Below are 17,133 nucleotides of genomic sequence, written 5' to 3' on the forward strand. Positions count from 1 at the left end.
CAAATCTCCCATTCTTTTTGAAGACATCTTTCTCATGTGCTCGAAATTAGTATTCATTTATATCCGATAAATAATGACCCCGTGAAAAGTAGGAATTGTTTTACTTGCTATATTATTATTAAAACGATGATTAGAAATTCCACAAGTTCACCTTATAGATTTTGCCAAAAGCGCAGGATATTTTTTAGTGTCAACAGATAAGGAAGGTTCACCAGAACCATCCACGAAAGCAACTACACCATGTGCGAATCCCAGGCAACCACCAATGCCTTTGATTCCCATTTCTATATTCCCGCATTGGAAGGAATTTTTTATCTTTTTTCTTTTTTAAAAAACCACGATTATATTTATTAAATAATCTCCCCCACTAATTATTTGTTGACCATGTTGACCTGTGAACTATCTGGTGTGCTAAATGAATTGCCTTGCAAAATCTGAACCTGAAAGACAGCAACACTCAGTCTACCAAATAACGCTTCCATCTTCGCATTCTCTCAACTGATTCAGACTGCGACCTACTTTGAAGGCTTTGAGATTACTCCTCCGATCTCTCCCCCTTGGACCTTGAAGTGGTTATCGCCAGTTGGATTAAAATAATAAAACAAAGAGAACCTGAGAACTTGATGAGAAAGACAAGTCTCCTCCCTCCACCAGTTTAGTTTCTTCAAGACAAACCCCCCTCACCAAACCTCCATTAAACAAACACTCCCACGACCTAACTCCTGGATTCGAACCTTCAAATGCTGTTCCTCTCTTTCCTTATATATATATATATATATATGTATGTATCTATGTATTCCCATCTCTCTCTTCCTCAGCGTTGCCCAGCCATTCTCATTCTCAACCCTTGCATCTCCCATGAACCCTTTTCGCCGCAACAAGATTCCTCTTTTCAACGCAGAAACACGCTCTGCAGGAATGAAGGGCCGCAAGTACAATGGCCTCTCCATTTTTGTTGCAGTCTTCCTTGTTTTCCTCGTTGGGATGGTCATGTACAGCGACGACGTCAAGTCCATCTCGGATTTCCCATTCTCACGGTCCAAAGTTCAAGAAATCCCGGAGGGGAAATCGAAACCAGCTAATTCTGTTCAGGTGATCGCCAAGAAAGATGCAGAAGGTACTCTCACAGTCACAGTTTCCAACAACTTCCGAGAACAAGAATCTGAGGAGACCCCGGAAGGCATCGATGTGAAGCCAATTGTGGAGGAGAAGGGAGAGGAGAATACTGGAATGACGGTTTTAATGGAAGAGAAAGCAGGGGAATCAGAAGAAAGAAAACAAGAGGAGGAGGATGTGGTCGAATTGCCCCCAGAAGAGTGTGATTTGTTTACGGGGGAATGGGTGTTTGATAACGCGACTCATCCTTTGTACAAAGAAGACAAATGCGAATTCCTCACAGCACAAGTGACTTGCATGAAGAATGGAAGACCTGACTCTACGTATCAGAACTGGAGATGGCAGCCTAGAGATTGCTCTTTGCCCAAGTAGCTTACCCGTCTCAATTACTTGTCCAGTCTCCTCTTTTTTGTTTTTTCCCCTTAACCTTCTACATGGTGTTTCTCTGATCGATTGCATTTGTGTGAATACATCAAGGTTCAAGCCGAGACTGTTGCTTGAGAAGCTTAGAGGGAAGAGGCTCATGTTTGTTGGAGACTCACTGAACAGAAACCAGTGGGAATCAATGATATGCCTAGTACAGTCTGGGATTCCTGGAGGCAGGAAGAGCTTGCGCAGGAATGGTTCTCTCACTATCTTCAGGATTGAGGTTTGCTTCATCCCATTCCTTGTTTCTTCTGGGCACATAATACGCTGATAGTGATCATAAAGTTTTCCCTTCAATCATGAGCTACTTGTCAAATCAGAGTTAAAGTCGAGTAAGGGAATCATTTTTGTGCATGAATGTGGGCCACGTGATTGGATAATGAAAGGGGCGGTTAAAAAATCAAGCCATCACGTCTTTGTCTGCAAGTCCTGGTCTCGGAAGATTAGCGCTCAGTCTTGTCTTGTGGAAGTTAAGAAAGGACATATAATTATAAAGCATAGAAAAAGGGAAACCCCCGGGGGTGGGGGGGGGGGGGTGGGGGGTGTGGGCCCATGTTGCTTATAGTCATAGGGATCCATTTCATCGAGATTGGTAATTGACTGGGCGGGCGGGCGCGTGCAGGACTACAATACTACAGTGGAGTTCTACTGGGCCCCATTCCTGGTAGAATCAAATTCAGACGATCCAGCGATGCACAGCATACTGAACCGCGTAATCATGCCTGAATCGATCGAAAAGCATGGCGTGACCTGGAGGGATGCGGACTACCTCATCTTCAATACCTACATATGGTGGATGAACTCTGGATTTATGAAAGTTTTGTAAGCACCGGATCGATTACTCTAATATTACTCTTCATTTTGAAGCCAGCCGGCTCATGAAACTGACGAGCTGTATATATCTGTCTTATGTTTCGGGACGATGGAACAAAAATTCAAAAAACAAAAAAAGGCGAGGGTCCTTCAGTGAAGGGTCCAGTGAGTACGATGAAGTGCCTCGGCCAATAGCGTACGAGACAGTTCTGAGGACTTGGTCTAAATGGGTGGATGATAACGTTGATCCAAACCGCACCAAGGTCTTCTTCAGCAGCATGTCGCCTCTTCATATCAAGTAAGTCAAGTGATATCTATATACGATATTGATCCACTGAACAGCACTCTTGATGAAATGGAATGGTACCTGCGTGCGTAGGAGTGAGGATTGGGACAACCCAGATGGGATAAAATGTGCGAAGGAGACGAGGCCAGTCGCGAACAAGTCGAGACCACTGAACGTGGGGACGGATCGTCGGCTGTTTTTGATCGCTCAGAATGTGACGCAAAGCATGAAGGTGGGAGTTAACTTCCTCAACATCACCACCTTGTCGGAATTTCGGAAAGATGCACATACTTCTGTCTACACCATACGCCAAGGCAAGCTGTTGACTCCGGAGCAACAGTCCGACCCGGCCGTCTTTGCCGACTGTATCCATTGGTGCCTTCCCGGATTACCCGACACCTGGAATGAATTCCTTTATACCCGTATTCTCTCTCAATCTTGACTTCCCCCACTCCTCCTTTCTCTCTCCATTTTTTCTGTGTCTTGCTTCTTTTCCTTCCTCAACTTCTTTTTCTTTTCTTTTGTTACAGATGAAGTCTTCTGTTACACGGTGCAATCACCACTCAATTGTTAAAACAAATGAACAAACAAACGAGAAGAAGATTGTATAGGTTTCCCTCTTCTTCTCATTACAATTTTTGATCAAGATACAATATCATCAATCAATCAATCATCTCTAAAAAGCTAATTGTTCATCAACAGTAATCTCAGATCTACAGGACTTGAATAATGCAACTTTCAGGTTCTAAGGACCGGTTGAAATTTTTTTGTTGGGATACATGAGTCATTTTTCAAAGAATTAATTAAAGATTTTCAATCCCACTCATCCATATTTTTAAAATCTAATTTATTAAAATCTCTCATTTCTTTCATATACTACACAGGATGTAAAATCTAATTTTCAATAGTATCATGAATTTTTGATAAATACATTACCTCACGCATTGCATGGAAAATGAAAGGTAAAAGAAATCATAGTTTATACGGAGAATGGCACATAAAAATTATAGAACGAAATTAAATACTCAGATGCATCTCCAATTCTGGAAATTATTGTCAAGGGTTACGATTTACGCAGAAAATTGAAGTTCCAGAGGGACACCAGAATGCACCCAAAAAAAAAAAAAAAAAAACCTTTTCATAGCTTGCCATATACCCATGCTTTACACAGAAAACTGACATAATTTTCTATAAAAACTTTATATAAATAATTATAAATTAAATTAGTAACAATTGATAGGAAATTTTTAAAAAATTGTTTGAAAAGAGTTAATGTGTATTTATATAAATAAATACACCACAAATGCTGGTGGCCATATGTTATGCCACAGTAGTACCAGCACTCCTTTAGTAAGGAGGATGTGCTGGTACTCCTAGAGTGGGTACTTGTGAAGGATGCGTGAATTTCTTTCCCACAAAAAAAGAATATAAATATAGTTGAGTGAATATTGCTAGGTAAAACAGTAATAGTGAAACTTCAATTAATTGTTGACTCTGCTAGTTTGAATTATCTACAGCTTGATGTATCTAGAAAGGTCAAGCTATAAATTTACACATTATTTAAATAATATTTTGAAATTAAAAAAACTGAATATTTATCGAAGTCAGCTTGAGTTTTAAAAGCCCATCAAATTACGTCACATGCTTCCTAATAATTTGTAAATGAGTTTTTACATCAGCTTGCCTAGTTTTTTAAACAAAGGGGCATCATTTGGTAAGACTTTCATTCCTTCAATATTAAATATTGCAAGAGAACTTCGTTTTTATACAGGTTATGAAAAGACAAAAGGCTAGTGATAGAAATGATTTTGTTAAATATGTTTATATTTCTATATTGATTCGCCAAAAACTGAACATGCATTACATTGAAATAAAGGCTCTAGACCTAAGAGCAGGACAAACACCTATCTATCTCATTAATAACATTGATATGAGTGCTTGGAAAGAACAGACGCAACAACGGAACAGAAGAAAACATAAGCTTAGGCTTGACTCTGTTCATAGCAGTCTGGATCACGGATGAAGGTGGTACCCCAAACCACTGGAGGAACCAAGAAAGAAGTATGGCACGTTTCTCTCGGGATTTCCCATCAGGCCACTTCCCCGACTTCACATAGTTATGAAAATCATCCTTCAAATCCTGGGAACAATTTAGGAGTTCCTCCACCTGCTTCTTGAGAGAAGCTACAAAAATTGGTTGGACAATTCCTCCCTTTGGACCAGATAATTTTCCAGTCATTGAAGCCTCAATATAAGTAAGTGCAATCTGCAGCATAAATCAGCACCTGATTATAAAATCGCTATTTCGCTAGAACAAAGGGCAGAAGTGATACTTCAACTTCAATCTGATAGAAAGGATCAATCACAACTCATCCCAGGTGAAATATGACCCCTGGAAGGGGACAAGCCTGATAAAAGGGTGGGCCTCTCTAGCTCTGCCCATTTTTAATCATAGCACCCCAAGAAAACCGGGGGGGGGGGGAATAAACGGCTGTAGAAAGCAGTAACTATCCTTGGTTGAGCAGTAAAGGTCTGCAAGAGAAACTTACCTTAAAACCAGATATCGAGAGCGAGTCCCCAAAAACAATAGTACCATTGGTAACTTGATCAACCATTGATCCAATTGTAGTGTATAATGACAAATATACCTGCACAATAAGCCCATCAACAAATGGGCCATCTGAATTTTAGCATATAAAGAAACATCACATTTATTTGTGAATATGCAAAGCATGTACACGCATCAGTTTGAAATAGACATTACAAACATGTCTGAACCCCCCCCCCCCCCAAAAAAAAAAAAAATCATCCTATCAAATTCAAAACTTTCCATGTGAATCACAACGAAATAAGCAGTAAAAGGAATATAAGATCTTTGGTAATGCAACCAGCATCAAAGACACTAAAGCATCATCAAATTTGAATTTCAAATACAAACTAGCCCCACCCCTCCATGTTCTCCTACCTGTAAAAGAGCCGGTCTATCCTTGCTAACACACTCAAATAATACTTGCAAGCAATATTCCTGGAAATCAACATCAGACCTGCAAGGAAATTTTAGAGTGCTATACAAGATAAAGGACATCTGGTAGAATTGGAATAAAAAATACGGTTGAACAGTCAGGCTCAGAACAACCTTCATCTATTACTATGATTTATGTTTGTTTCATTGCACCATTTTAATAAAAAAGTCAATTTGTTATCCGTCAACAAGTACCACATCTGTATAATATAATATAATATTTATGAAACTCGTAAATTAGAATGATCTAGATAGAGCAGATAAAGAAAGGATCTAGATATAGGGAGCTCACCTACTATACCAGGAAGGGTCACAGCACAGTTGTGCAAAAGCTATCAAACTAGGATCAGATGAGAAGGTACTGACCAACTGGTCCACTGTAACAGAACCAGGTTCACTATGGCCGTCAGTAATTGGATCAAATGCTTTCAAACTTGTCGAACCAAACACCTAGATTAAGGGGGGGAAAAATTAAATTCTCTATAACATTTTGCTAAACTTGCAAACATAATAAAACAACTGTATCTACTTTCAACCTTGTGCAATGCCCGGGAAAGAAGTGACTGGCATCCAATTGGATCATCAACATATGAACAGGCTCCAACTTTTCGTTTGATATACAAAACACCAGAATTGAATGGATTGTCATTGTCACCAAAATTCCACCAAGGCTTATCTGTTACCAAATGGAGCATTGGCTTATTCATTCAAGAAAATATAGTAGAAAACACCTCCGAACAAATATTACAGAACAGTATAAACGTTCACCTTCAGGGGCAAAGTCTATTAGTCGGGGCCAGTAGCGGGGCCCACAAACATGAATTCTTTTCAACTGTAAACATCAAAGCATAATACCCAAAATACTTAGATCCACAGTTGCCATTCTCTAATACAACAGAAAGAAAGATTAATTTCAAAATCAGTGAACTGGATTGTCCTTTGAAACAGAATATTTCAAGGACAAAAGCATATAAACACAAGAGAGACTGCAGTATCCCACATGGTTTCACTCAACGATCTTCCAAACTTACAATAGCACGTTCTGGCAGAAGGCAAGGAGTAACCGCACTAAAACTTGATTCTGCATAATGTTCAGTTTCTCTAATTGTGACCTCAAGAGGAGCATAAACAGGCAAACCAGTGTCAACATCAACTGTCTGAATCCAGCGTGCCTCAGTTGCAAGGATATATAGATGGCGAAATGCCTGCAAAAAAATGTAATTTACAATAAGCCCCCTAAGCCTATTCATATTACTAGGACCTCGTTAATTCAAAATTACAGACCTCACTTTATATAAATGAGGCATGTGAAGGAAGAATTGAGTAAATAAGATGCGCAAGGTATGATAACTTTTAATTTAAGAAGTGTGGTTTGTGTGTGGAACTAATTAACACACCAAAAAAAAAATTGTAAAATCGAAATTAAGTCTTAACATTGAAGTGTGCTAATTTATGTTTTTTCATTAGGGTTTATTTTATTATACATTTCAATATCTCTAATGGGCCATATATTTTGGCCAGATCTGAATATATCTCTATTATTATTGTTTTTATTTAATTCCCATGATTTTAGGAAGAATCTGGGGATTAGCTAACACATGGCTAAACCTAATCTCTCCTGTAAGTACCTTGTCATAATCATATAGAAAAATAAGCTTTTCTGCCTCCAAAGTCCACATGGTATCAGTGCATCAGTCCTAATGCAGCAAAAGCAGATCTCGTTTGGCTGTATGAGGGCTCATTCAGTTGATAGTGGTGACCAAAAACAATCATCGACTGGCGGGTCCTCACAAGAAGAGTCAAACACAGACCATTCTTGGTAGCAGCAGTGCACCTTCTACAGGGGGTCCATCGGACAGCTCTCCTTCCATAACGGTCACGCTCAATGAAAACAACTACTTGCTGTGGTAAAGAAATATCCTCATATTTATCAGAGGAAAAGGCAAGGAAAAATATTTGACCAGAGCAACAAAAGAACCAGAACATACGGAGGCTTCCTGTATAATATGGTTATGACTTGGCTTATTGGGTCAATGACAGCTGAAATCAGCCAGAATAGTATGCTGGCAACCACTACACAAGAGATTTGGGAATTAGCAAATAGTACCTATGGAGTGAAGGAATACAGCTGCTATTTGCCAGATTAAGAGGCGGCTATGTGATCCCAATCAAGCAGACAAAACTGTGACTCAGTACTTCAGTGCCTTGCTGAGGTTGCGGCAACAAATTGACATCTACGAGATGCACCAATAGTTCTGCTCAGATGATGCACTCTACTATAAGAGACTGGTTGAGAAAGAACAAACATAATTTTCTTCTTGACCTAATGATCATTTTGAAGAGCTCATGGGTCAAATCATGGGCATGAAACCTCTACCATCTCTCAATGAAGCGGTCTGATGAAATATGAGAATAACATATTTGAAGAAACCTAGGCTAGTAGATTATTATTATTGTATTTTCTTTAGCTTGTAAGAAACCTACCTAGTTTGTAGCTTCTTTTGGTGCTATTTTAATATTTTGTTAGAAGGGAAATTTGAACATTAGCTTTACATGGACAAGTGATTAAAATTTCCTTAAGAGGTAGGAAAGTTAGTTTAAATAGACTAGCTTGCATTTGTAAGAAAAAACTTTTGATGAATGTAATATTGTGATTGAGTTTCTGAATCCCTTTCTCTCTCCCTGCCCGTCTGTCTCTCTCCCTAACTCCCCCCCTATTCTGTTCTTCATCTTCTTCATTTCTCCCTCTTCACTTCTGGTTTTCTCTACTCTCTCCCTCTATCCAAGCACTGTGTTAGCGAGTGTGAGTGTTTGTTACATCACTGTCAACATGGTTAAGTGTGAAGAAAGCCGGAAGAACCTCTTGCAGACCACTATGTCAAATTTTAATCATATTGATTCATCTGCAATGGTGCCAAGAAATAACCAACTGCAAGATCCAAAGAGCAAGAAGCCATGCAAGTGGTGTAATAATTGCAACAAAGGTGGCCACACTAAAGATGTTTGCTGGAAATTCCAAGGCAAACCACCGGGCAGCAAAACATAGAGGAAAGGGTGGATGTGGTTTCATGGTGGACTCTGAATCAGAAAATATGGCCTTGAGCAGAGAAGAATTTTCAGTTCTCCGTAAGCTACTTGATAGGCATGAATCTTCACAAAGTGAGAAAATCCCTTCTGTTTCTCTTGCTCAAGCAGGTATACCTCTCACAGCTGCTCTTCAGCCCATTGTAAAAACCAATAACATTTGGATGGTTGATACAGGTGCCACTGACTACATTTCTAGTTTTAGAGATCTTTTTACTGATTTACTACTAATACTCCTCATACTGGAGTTAAAGTTGCTAATGACATGTGTAAAGGTGTTTGGTATGGGTACAGTGGTTTTGCCAGATACTATGGTCCTCTGTAATGTTCTTTATGTCCTTGACAATCTGTGCAACCTGTTGTCTGTTAAGAAAAGTCTGCCCAGCTATGCTGTGGGGTATGTTTTATTGATGCAGAGTGTATTTTTCAGGACTTGAGCTCGGGGATGATGATTGGCAATGCTAAGGAGTTGGGAGATCTCTACTATCTAGAGGGAATATCAAATAAATGTATGTGTGGTGAGATTCACTCTACAACTTCCAGCAATGAGTTGTTATGGTATTATATAGGTTAGGCCACCATAGACTTATCTATATGAAGCACTTGTTTCCAAATCTTACTGATAATATAATAAATTTCTCCTTCAACTGTGAATTCTGTCAATTAGCAAAACACACCAAAGCATCTCACATCCCTTCTCCGTATACACCAACTCATCCCTTTGCCTTGATTCACAGGCAATATTTGGGGTCCCTCTAAAGTTTGTTCATTGCCTAAAGCTAGATGGTTCACAACATTTATTGATGATCACACGCAATTGACATGAGTATATTTAATGAAAGATAATATGAGGTTTTTCACATCTTCAAAAAATTTCACATTTTCATTAAGGCTCAATTTCAGACTGATATTAAAATTTTATTAAGTGATAATGGAAGGGAGTATTTTAGTACTCATTTTCAAAAATATCTTCAGAAAAATGGCATTCATCACCAAATGTCTTGTGTTAATACTCCCCAACAAAATGAGGTTGCTGAGCATAAAAAACACCACCTTTTGGAGGTTTCTTGAGCATTGATATTTACTAAGAATGTACCAAAATTTTATTGGGGCAAGGCTGCTCTTATGTTTGCATATCTAATAAATTGCATGCCTTCAAAAACTCTTCAATACCAAACTCCCATTGGTAAATTTGAGACTCATTTTCCTACTTTTCATCTCACAATTTCCATTTCTCAAAAGGTTTTTGGCTGCACTATACAATGATAATAGGGAGAGCTTGATTCATGAAGCATCAAATGTATATTTTTAGGGCACTCCCCAACTCAAAAGGGCCATAAATGCTTTTCTCCCATTACACGAAAGTTTTGTTACAATGAATGGGATGTTTTCTGAAGATCAAGCCTTCTATCCTAAATCACCCATTTAGGGGAAGTGTCCTGAGAGTGACGAATGGATAATTTGCAATGAAATAGATTATGAACCTGACTTTATATGGCTTGAAATAGTCACCAAGAGCTTGATTTGATAGGTTTTCGAAAGTCCTAAAGTCTTAAAGGTTACAAGTAAACCTTGTTAGACCATACAATGTTCGTTAAAGTCAAGGGAAGCAAGAAATGTATCCTTCTTGTCTATGTCAATGACATAATATTCACCACAGATCATCTTGAAAAGATAGCAAGAGTAAAGGCTGCCCTAGGCAAGGAGTTTGAAGTTAAAGATCCCAGGAAGCTAAAATATTTCCTTAGGATGGAAGTTGCTTGGTCAATAAAGAGGAATCTATGTTTCTCAATGAAAATTATATGCTAGATCTTCTAAAGGAGATAGGTATGACTCCTATTGAGATCAAGAAACTAAAGAAGAAACCTAAGAAAAAGAAGGAAAAAGGAAAAGACCCCGAGAAGGAAGAAAACTTGGATGAGGAAGGTGATGAAGACGAGGAAACCGAAGAAAACGAAGCAATTGAAAATGGAAGATATCAGAAACTTGTAGGAAGATTGATACATCTTTCCCATACGAGGCTAAATATGACATTTGTTGTTAGTGTAGCCAATCAATATATGAGTTGTCCAATGAAGAGTCATATGGAGGCAGCCTATAGGATTTTGAGATATCTGTAAGGTATTCCTAGTAGAGGGTTATTCTTAAAAAAAAACATGAGCAAACATCCATTGAAGTTTACATCGATACAAGTTGGGGTAGAACCTATAAAGATCAAAGGTCAACCTCTGGTTATTGTTCATTTGTGTGGGGAAATTTAGTCATATGGAGAAGCCAGAAGCAAAGAGTTTTTCAAAAAGCAATGCTGAATCTGAGTTGAGAGCTTTGGTTTAAGGAACAACCGAGGAATTGTGGCTGAGACAAGTCTTGAATGAAATCCAAGTTGAAGCAAGCTCATCATTAAAACTTTACCGTGATAATAAGGTTACCAAAAGCATGGCCTTAAATCTAGTGCAACATGACAAGTCTAAACATGTAAAGATAGGTCACCACTTCATCAAAGAAAAAGTGGAAGAAGGAATTCTATGTTTGACATATTTGCCTACAAAGTTGCGAGCAGTCAATGTTTCAACTAGAGGGTTACGTGGACCTGCATTTGAGAATTGCATAAGCATGTTGGATATGATTAGCATTTATGATCCAACTTGAAAGCGAGTGTGAGAATATTTAATATTTATTGTAAATATTGCCTCTTATTGTGTAGTCTTTCTTAGTCTTTATTAGGCATTTTTAGTAATTATTAGTATTTATTTCCCTTGTATATATAGTCAATATGTATCTTAGTATTCAATCAATAAGAAATATTATTTTCTCCCAAATTCTACAATAAATCCCATATGGATATTATGCTGTGGCAAAGGAGAAACTATAAATCCCATACGGATATTATGCTATGCCATAGGAGAACCCACCTAAATTTTCAATATTTATGTCAATTGTTTCCCAAATTTCATTTTAATAAAAATGCTTCCTTTCATTGTGATGACTTAGTTAGCTAAACATCATCATTTACCTCTTCCACACTCTAAGTATAGGCCTTCTCTTCCCTTTTTGATTATTCATAGTGATTTGTGGGGTCCCTCACATGTTCCCAATCTCGCGTGCACAAAGTAAATTGTAACATTCATTGATGACCACACAAGATTTTGTTGGGCCTACCTCTTGCGTGAGAAAAGTGACGTTGTGTCCATTTTTATTGAGCTTCACAATAAGATCAATTCCAAGCCTTTGTTCAAATCCTTCACACTAATAACATGGAATATTTTAATAATCAATTAGGAATTTACCTAAAACATAATTGCATTATTCATAAAAGTTCTTGTACCAATAGTGCCCAACAAAATGGGATAGCTAAGAAGAAAAATAGACACCTTTTTGAAGTTGCTCACACCTTAATGTTTATGTCTCATGTACCTAAATATTTTAAAGGGGACACTGTCCTCAATGCCACTTTTCTCATTAATTAGATGCCTAGTCATGTTCTTTCTTTCTCCACCCTACTTGATAAACTCAAGAAATATTTGGATCTCTCTCACCTTGACTCATTCCTCCCTGTCAAAGTGTTTGGTAGCAATGCTTTTGTTCACTCTCTCAATCCTACAAAACTTGATCCTCAGGCTGTCAAATGCATTTTTTTAGGATACTCATCCATTCAAAAGGGATACCAGTGCTATGATCCTACCAATAAACATTTGCATGTCAGTCGGGATGTCGTCTTCACAAAAGGTCAGCCTTTCTTTTCCAAACCTTCACTTCAAGGGGAGCAATACAATGAACTTCAGGTTTTGGACCAATCATTAGCCCTTCTATTTCCCAAACTTCAGCTAGTAGAGACAATGATGATACTTTGGTGCAAAAAGAACCATTTCGAGTATATGAAAGGAAGCAATAGCAAGATGATGGCATCTTAGTACTCCTAACCTTCCAAATTCTAACCTAATAGAGGTCACTAAGCATATCCAAGTTGAAAATCATGACTTGGAGGTGTGCAATGAGACACTTAAAAGCAAGTATGATGCAGGTGATCTTAACTTGCCAATTGTAGTAAGAAAGCAACCGAAATCCTGTACTCAACACTCTATACAGAAGTATGTATGTTTTAATGCTCTCTCTCCAAGATACACTACTCTTGTTGTTAACATTGATAGGGTGAAGGTTCCTAATAATATCCATGATGCACTTAAGATACTTGAGTGGAGGAGTGTAGTCATGGAAGAAATGAGAGAATTAGAGAAAAATGGCCCTTAGGAAGTTGCTAATCTACCGGAAGCAAAGAAGGTAGTTGGATGTAAGTGGGGACTTCATCAAGCTCAAAGCCCGACTAGTTGCAAGGGGATTCGCTCAAACCTATGGCTTGGATTACAAAGAAACATTCGCTTCAGTAGCCAAGTTAAACACCATTAGAGTGTTTCTATCTATTGCAACAAACCTTGATTGGTAGCTCCACCAATTAGATATTAAAAATGCATTCTTGAATGGAGAAATCATGGAAGTGTATATGTCCCTACCCTCGGGCTTTGATGAAGGGAAAGGACAGGTTTGTAGACTTAAGAAATTGCTTTATGGCTTGAAGCAATCTCTAAGGGCCTAGTTTGATAGGTTCTTTAAAGTGCTAAATGCTGAAGGTTACAAGCAATGTCTCTCCGAGCACACAATGTCAGAATGGACGGAGGGAAGAGATGCACTCTCATTGTGTACATTGGAGACCATGAAGAAGAAATCACCAAGGTCAAGGCAAAAGATCTTGCGAGCTAAAGTATTTTCTACGAATGGAAGTTGCCAGATCAAGGCAAGGGATTTATGTGTCACAACACAAATATATACTAGACTTGTTAATTGAAAAAGAAATGTTGGGCTATAGGCTCATAGATACGCCAATACTGGTAAGGAAGAAGAAGAGGAAGAAAGGTCACAAGGTAGGTCATGAATTAGAGGAGGAGGAAGATGTATTTGATGATGAATTAAACAAAGGCAACAATTAGCCAATTGACAAGGAAAGGGACCAAAGATTGGTAGGGAAGCTTATTTAGATTTCCCATACCAGGTCTTATATAGCCTTTGCCATGAGTATAGCTAGTTAACAAATGTTTGATCCAAAGAAGAAACACTTGGAGGCAGCATATAGAATTCTAAGATACTTGAAAGGGACACCTGGTAAAGGGCTGCTATTTTAGACAAGGGAGCAAAGAACTATAGAAGTATACATTGATGCAGACTGGAGAGGGACTCATCCAGATAGAAGGTCCACCTTTGGTTAATGCCCATTTGTATGGGAAAATCTAGTAACTTGGAGGACTCAGAAACAGAGAGTGGCATCTAAAAGCAGCACTAAGTTTGAACTACAAGCCTCAACTCAAGGTATGATGGAAGAATTATGGTTGAGGCACGCAATGGATGAGATACTACTCGAAGTAGAAGCCCCATTAAAGCTGTACTGTGATAACAAGGCAGCCATTAATATGGCCCTAAATCTAGTTCAACATGAGAGATCTAAGCATGTGAAAATAGATAGACATTTTATAAGGGAAAAGTGGGAGAAGGAATTGTTTGTCTAATCTCATTGCCACCCACCCTTCAGGTTACAGACATCTTGACCAAAGGACTACATAAACCAGCATTCAATAGTTCTATAAGCAAATTGAATATGATTAGCATCTATGATCCAACTTGATAAGGAGTATATATATTATTATATATATTTAGAGTATTTTCAAGGAGATAATTTCAGGCAGACGTGGTCAAATATACTGTATTTATTTTCTTTTTATTTTTTCCCTGATTCCCTCAGTTTCTCCTTGGTCGTGCGGGATCATCATTTGCTGTACGGTATAAGTATTTCTTGCCTCTATAAATAATAAGCAACGACTTATCTGCTTGCACACACACATTCCATAAAGAACAAGAAAAGTGGGAAAGGGTATGTGGCAGTGAAGGAAGAGTTGGACTAGGAAAAGGCCAAAGATCATTTAAAAATTAAAATGACATTTTATTAGAAAGCAAAATCAGATAGTGCTAGTCGGACTCTTCCCTAATGAATAAATATGTCAATTTTTCATTGTTTAAGCATTGCAAATCCCCTACTTTTAATGGGTATATGTGCATGTTACTTTAGAGAATCATGCATTAGTTCTACATCAATGAAAATAACAGACAAACAGAAGATGCACAGTAATAATGAAAATCCACTGCAATGGTTAACTTATATAATCACTGAAAATTTTACAAATATGATAAATCAATTAATTGTAAAATTGTCAAATTCTTCATACGTAAAAGTGGTTCTAATGATCTAATTTACCTGAAGGTGGCAACGATTATCGTTTGGGCCAGCAGGTAACCGTGGGTAAAGAGTAACGAGTAAAGCAGCAATGGAACTGTTGCTTGTTGAAAATGTCCGCATTCCACCTCCAAGGAACAAGAAACCAATTGCTAGGCTGACCTACAACAGTAGATTTGTAAGCAGAGTTAGAACGGAAACTAAAGAAACTAGTAATAAACTACATCTCTTTTTGGTGAATAAACTACAGTTTTAAGCAGGGAAATATCAAACACTTTAGAGATGTTGCTTGATTGGAAATTATGTTAACAATGATTAACTTACCAAGTAAAGAATAAGTTTCAAACTAATTTTTCTACTATCACCAAATATCTAAATCTCCAAATAACCCATTGTTTTTGTTGAGATTATACACCAAATAACCTATTGTTTTTGGAAAAAAGCTTACAATCGTATACCACATACAAAATATATATGAGGGGGTAAAAACTAGTATAAGAACGTCTAGTGGTCAAACAAAAGACTTTTCTATAAAGATTGAACTACATCAGGAATCATTTTTGAGTCATCATCTATTTAACTTGATCCTAAATGTTTTGACAGAACATATTCAAGGAAAAATTCTCAAATGTATGTTCTTCGCAAATGATGTAGTTCTTATAACAAAAACAAGAGAAGAGATTAATTGTAAACTTGAGTTATGGAGGAGGACATTGGAGTCGAAAGATTTCTGTCTGAGTAGGAGTAAGACAGAATATTTATATTGTAAATTTGGTAAGAGATTAATCAACAGTAATTTAAAAGTGAAATTGAAAGATCAAATTATACCTCAAGTAGAAAAGTTTAGATATTTGGGAGCCATTATTCAAAATGATGGTGAAATCAATGGGGATATTTTACATAGGATTCAAGTTAGGTGGTTTAATTGGAAAAAAGCTAAAGAAGTTATTTGCGACTGTAAGGTGCCCAATAAACTTAAAGGAAAGTTTTACCGTATTGCTATCAGACCAGCTATGTTATATAATAGTGAATGCTGGGCTCTACGGGACAACAAGAGCATAAAGTTAGAGTAGCAGAGATGAGAATATTACGATGGATGTGCGGACATACACGTAAAGATAAAATTTAAAATGAGCACGTATGCAAAAAAGTGAGAGCAGCACCAATTGAGGAAAAAATAGCAGAAAATCGTTTGAAATAGTTTGGACATATACAAAGAAGACCGCGGGAGGCAACAGTGAGAAGAGTGGAACATATAACTTTGAACCCTGTTAAGAGAGGTAGAAGAAGGCCTAAGAGAACACTCTTGGAAATTGTTGAACGCGATCTCTTAATTAATAATATTCCTAAAAACTTGGTAAATAATAGAGCACAATGGCGTCTTGCAATCCATACAGCTGACCCCACCTAGTGGGATAAAGGATTGTTGTTGTTGTTGTATATACATACACACACTACAAGCACAAGCTGAAGACAATTTTCCATCAAATACATATTGCCAAACATTATCAACTGATTAGACTCCAGTGGAATGAAGATTGTAAAATTTAATATGTGCACAGAAGTAAGGTGAATGAGGGAGCTTGTGTACAAGCAGCACACTGGTGCATGCTGTGGTTAACCCTCTCCCTTTATTTTTTATAATAATATGATTTGAAAATAGATAGTAACTACAATACAATATAAACTCCAAAAGATAATGATAAATGATAACTAAGACTCCTAAATAATAATAAACAGACTCTAGATAGTGATAACCTAAAGATTCGAGATTAGAATAAAGGTCACATAAGCTTCAAATTGTTATAAACAAAAATCAATTTGCCAATGCCCTAATCACATAGTGATATGGAGACTCCTCTATAAAGTGGGAGGTCGAGGGTTCCATCCCCCTCATCATTTCAAGTTGTTGATCACATAAGCTTCAACTTGTCACAACTAAAAACCAATTTGCCACTGCCCTGATGACATAGTGATATGGAGACTCCTCTGTAAAGTGGGAGGTCCTGGGTTCCATCCCCCTCATCATTTCAAGTTGTTAGCTTCCCTTTGTAATTCAAAAGAAAAAAAATGAAAAAAGAAATTTCATAACACAAAAGACAAATCCAG

At 37.6% G+C, this 17,133-nt stretch overlaps 2 protein-coding genes across 5 annotated transcripts in view; one reads left to right on the top strand and one right to left on the bottom strand.

The window, feature by feature from the left end:
- The first annotated feature begins 465 nt into the window (after nt 1-465).
- On the top strand, nt 466-3,311 carry LOC129294404 (xylan O-acetyltransferase 1-like). Its single transcript, XM_054932749.1, has 6 exons — nt 466-1,484; nt 1,594-1,765; nt 2,165-2,364; nt 2,495-2,653; nt 2,735-3,063; nt 3,172-3,311. The coding sequence occupies exons 1-6, from the start codon at nt 784-786 to the stop codon at nt 3,213-3,215; spliced, it is 1,605 nt and encodes a 534-aa protein (XP_054788724.1). The 5' UTR covers nt 466-783; the 3' UTR covers nt 3,216-3,311.
- A 1,136-nt stretch (nt 3,312-4,447) lies between these two features.
- Nucleotides 4,448-17,133, bottom strand: part of LOC129294403 (anaphase-promoting complex subunit 1) — a 46,030-nt gene continuing 33,344 nt past the window's right edge. For 2 of the 4 annotated variants that reach the window (XM_054932745.1, XM_054932746.1), the window contains exons 30-37: nt 15,046-15,186; nt 6,695-6,868; nt 6,432-6,495; nt 6,200-6,339; nt 5,956-6,113; nt 5,607-5,685; nt 5,191-5,289; nt 4,448-4,907 (exon numbers count right to left, since the gene is read on the bottom strand). In XM_054932745.1, the coding sequence (XP_054788720.1) occupies nt 4,527-4,907; nt 5,191-5,289; nt 5,607-5,685; nt 5,956-6,113; nt 6,200-6,339; nt 6,432-6,495; nt 6,695-6,868; nt 15,046-15,186 (1,236 nt within the window). In that variant the 3' untranslated portion in view covers nt 4,448-4,526. Of the gene's footprint in view, nt 4,908-5,190; nt 5,290-5,606; nt 5,686-5,955; nt 6,114-6,199; nt 6,340-6,431; nt 6,496-6,694; nt 6,869-15,045; nt 15,187-16,016; nt 16,064-16,088; nt 16,293-17,133 lie in introns of those variants that run through there. The other 2 variants (XM_054932748.1, XM_054932747.1) reach the window with 2 other exon arrangements.

This window comes from Prosopis cineraria, unplaced genomic scaffold (assembly GCF_029017545.1).
Source record: "Prosopis cineraria cultivar Desert tree isolate PC_DT_omini unplaced genomic scaffold, ASM2901754v1 PC15, whole genome shotgun sequence".
Taxonomy (NCBI): Eukaryota; Viridiplantae; Streptophyta; class Magnoliopsida; order Fabales; family Fabaceae; genus Prosopis; species Prosopis cineraria.

Excerpts from the sequence above, each read along its gene's own strand:
- LOC129294404 (XM_054932749.1), top strand. The coding sequence starts at position 784 with ATGTATCTATGTATTCCCATCTCTCTCTTCCTCAGCGTTGCCCAGCCA. Across the intron at positions 2,365-2,494 it reads TCTGGATTTATGAAAGTTTT|GCGAGGGTCCTTCAGTGAAG; the intron begins GTAAGCACCGGA and ends AAACAAAAAAAG. Across the intron at positions 3,064-3,171 it reads GAATGAATTCCTTTATACCC|ATGAAGTCTTCTGTTACACG; the intron begins GTATTCTCTCTC and ends CTTTTGTTACAG.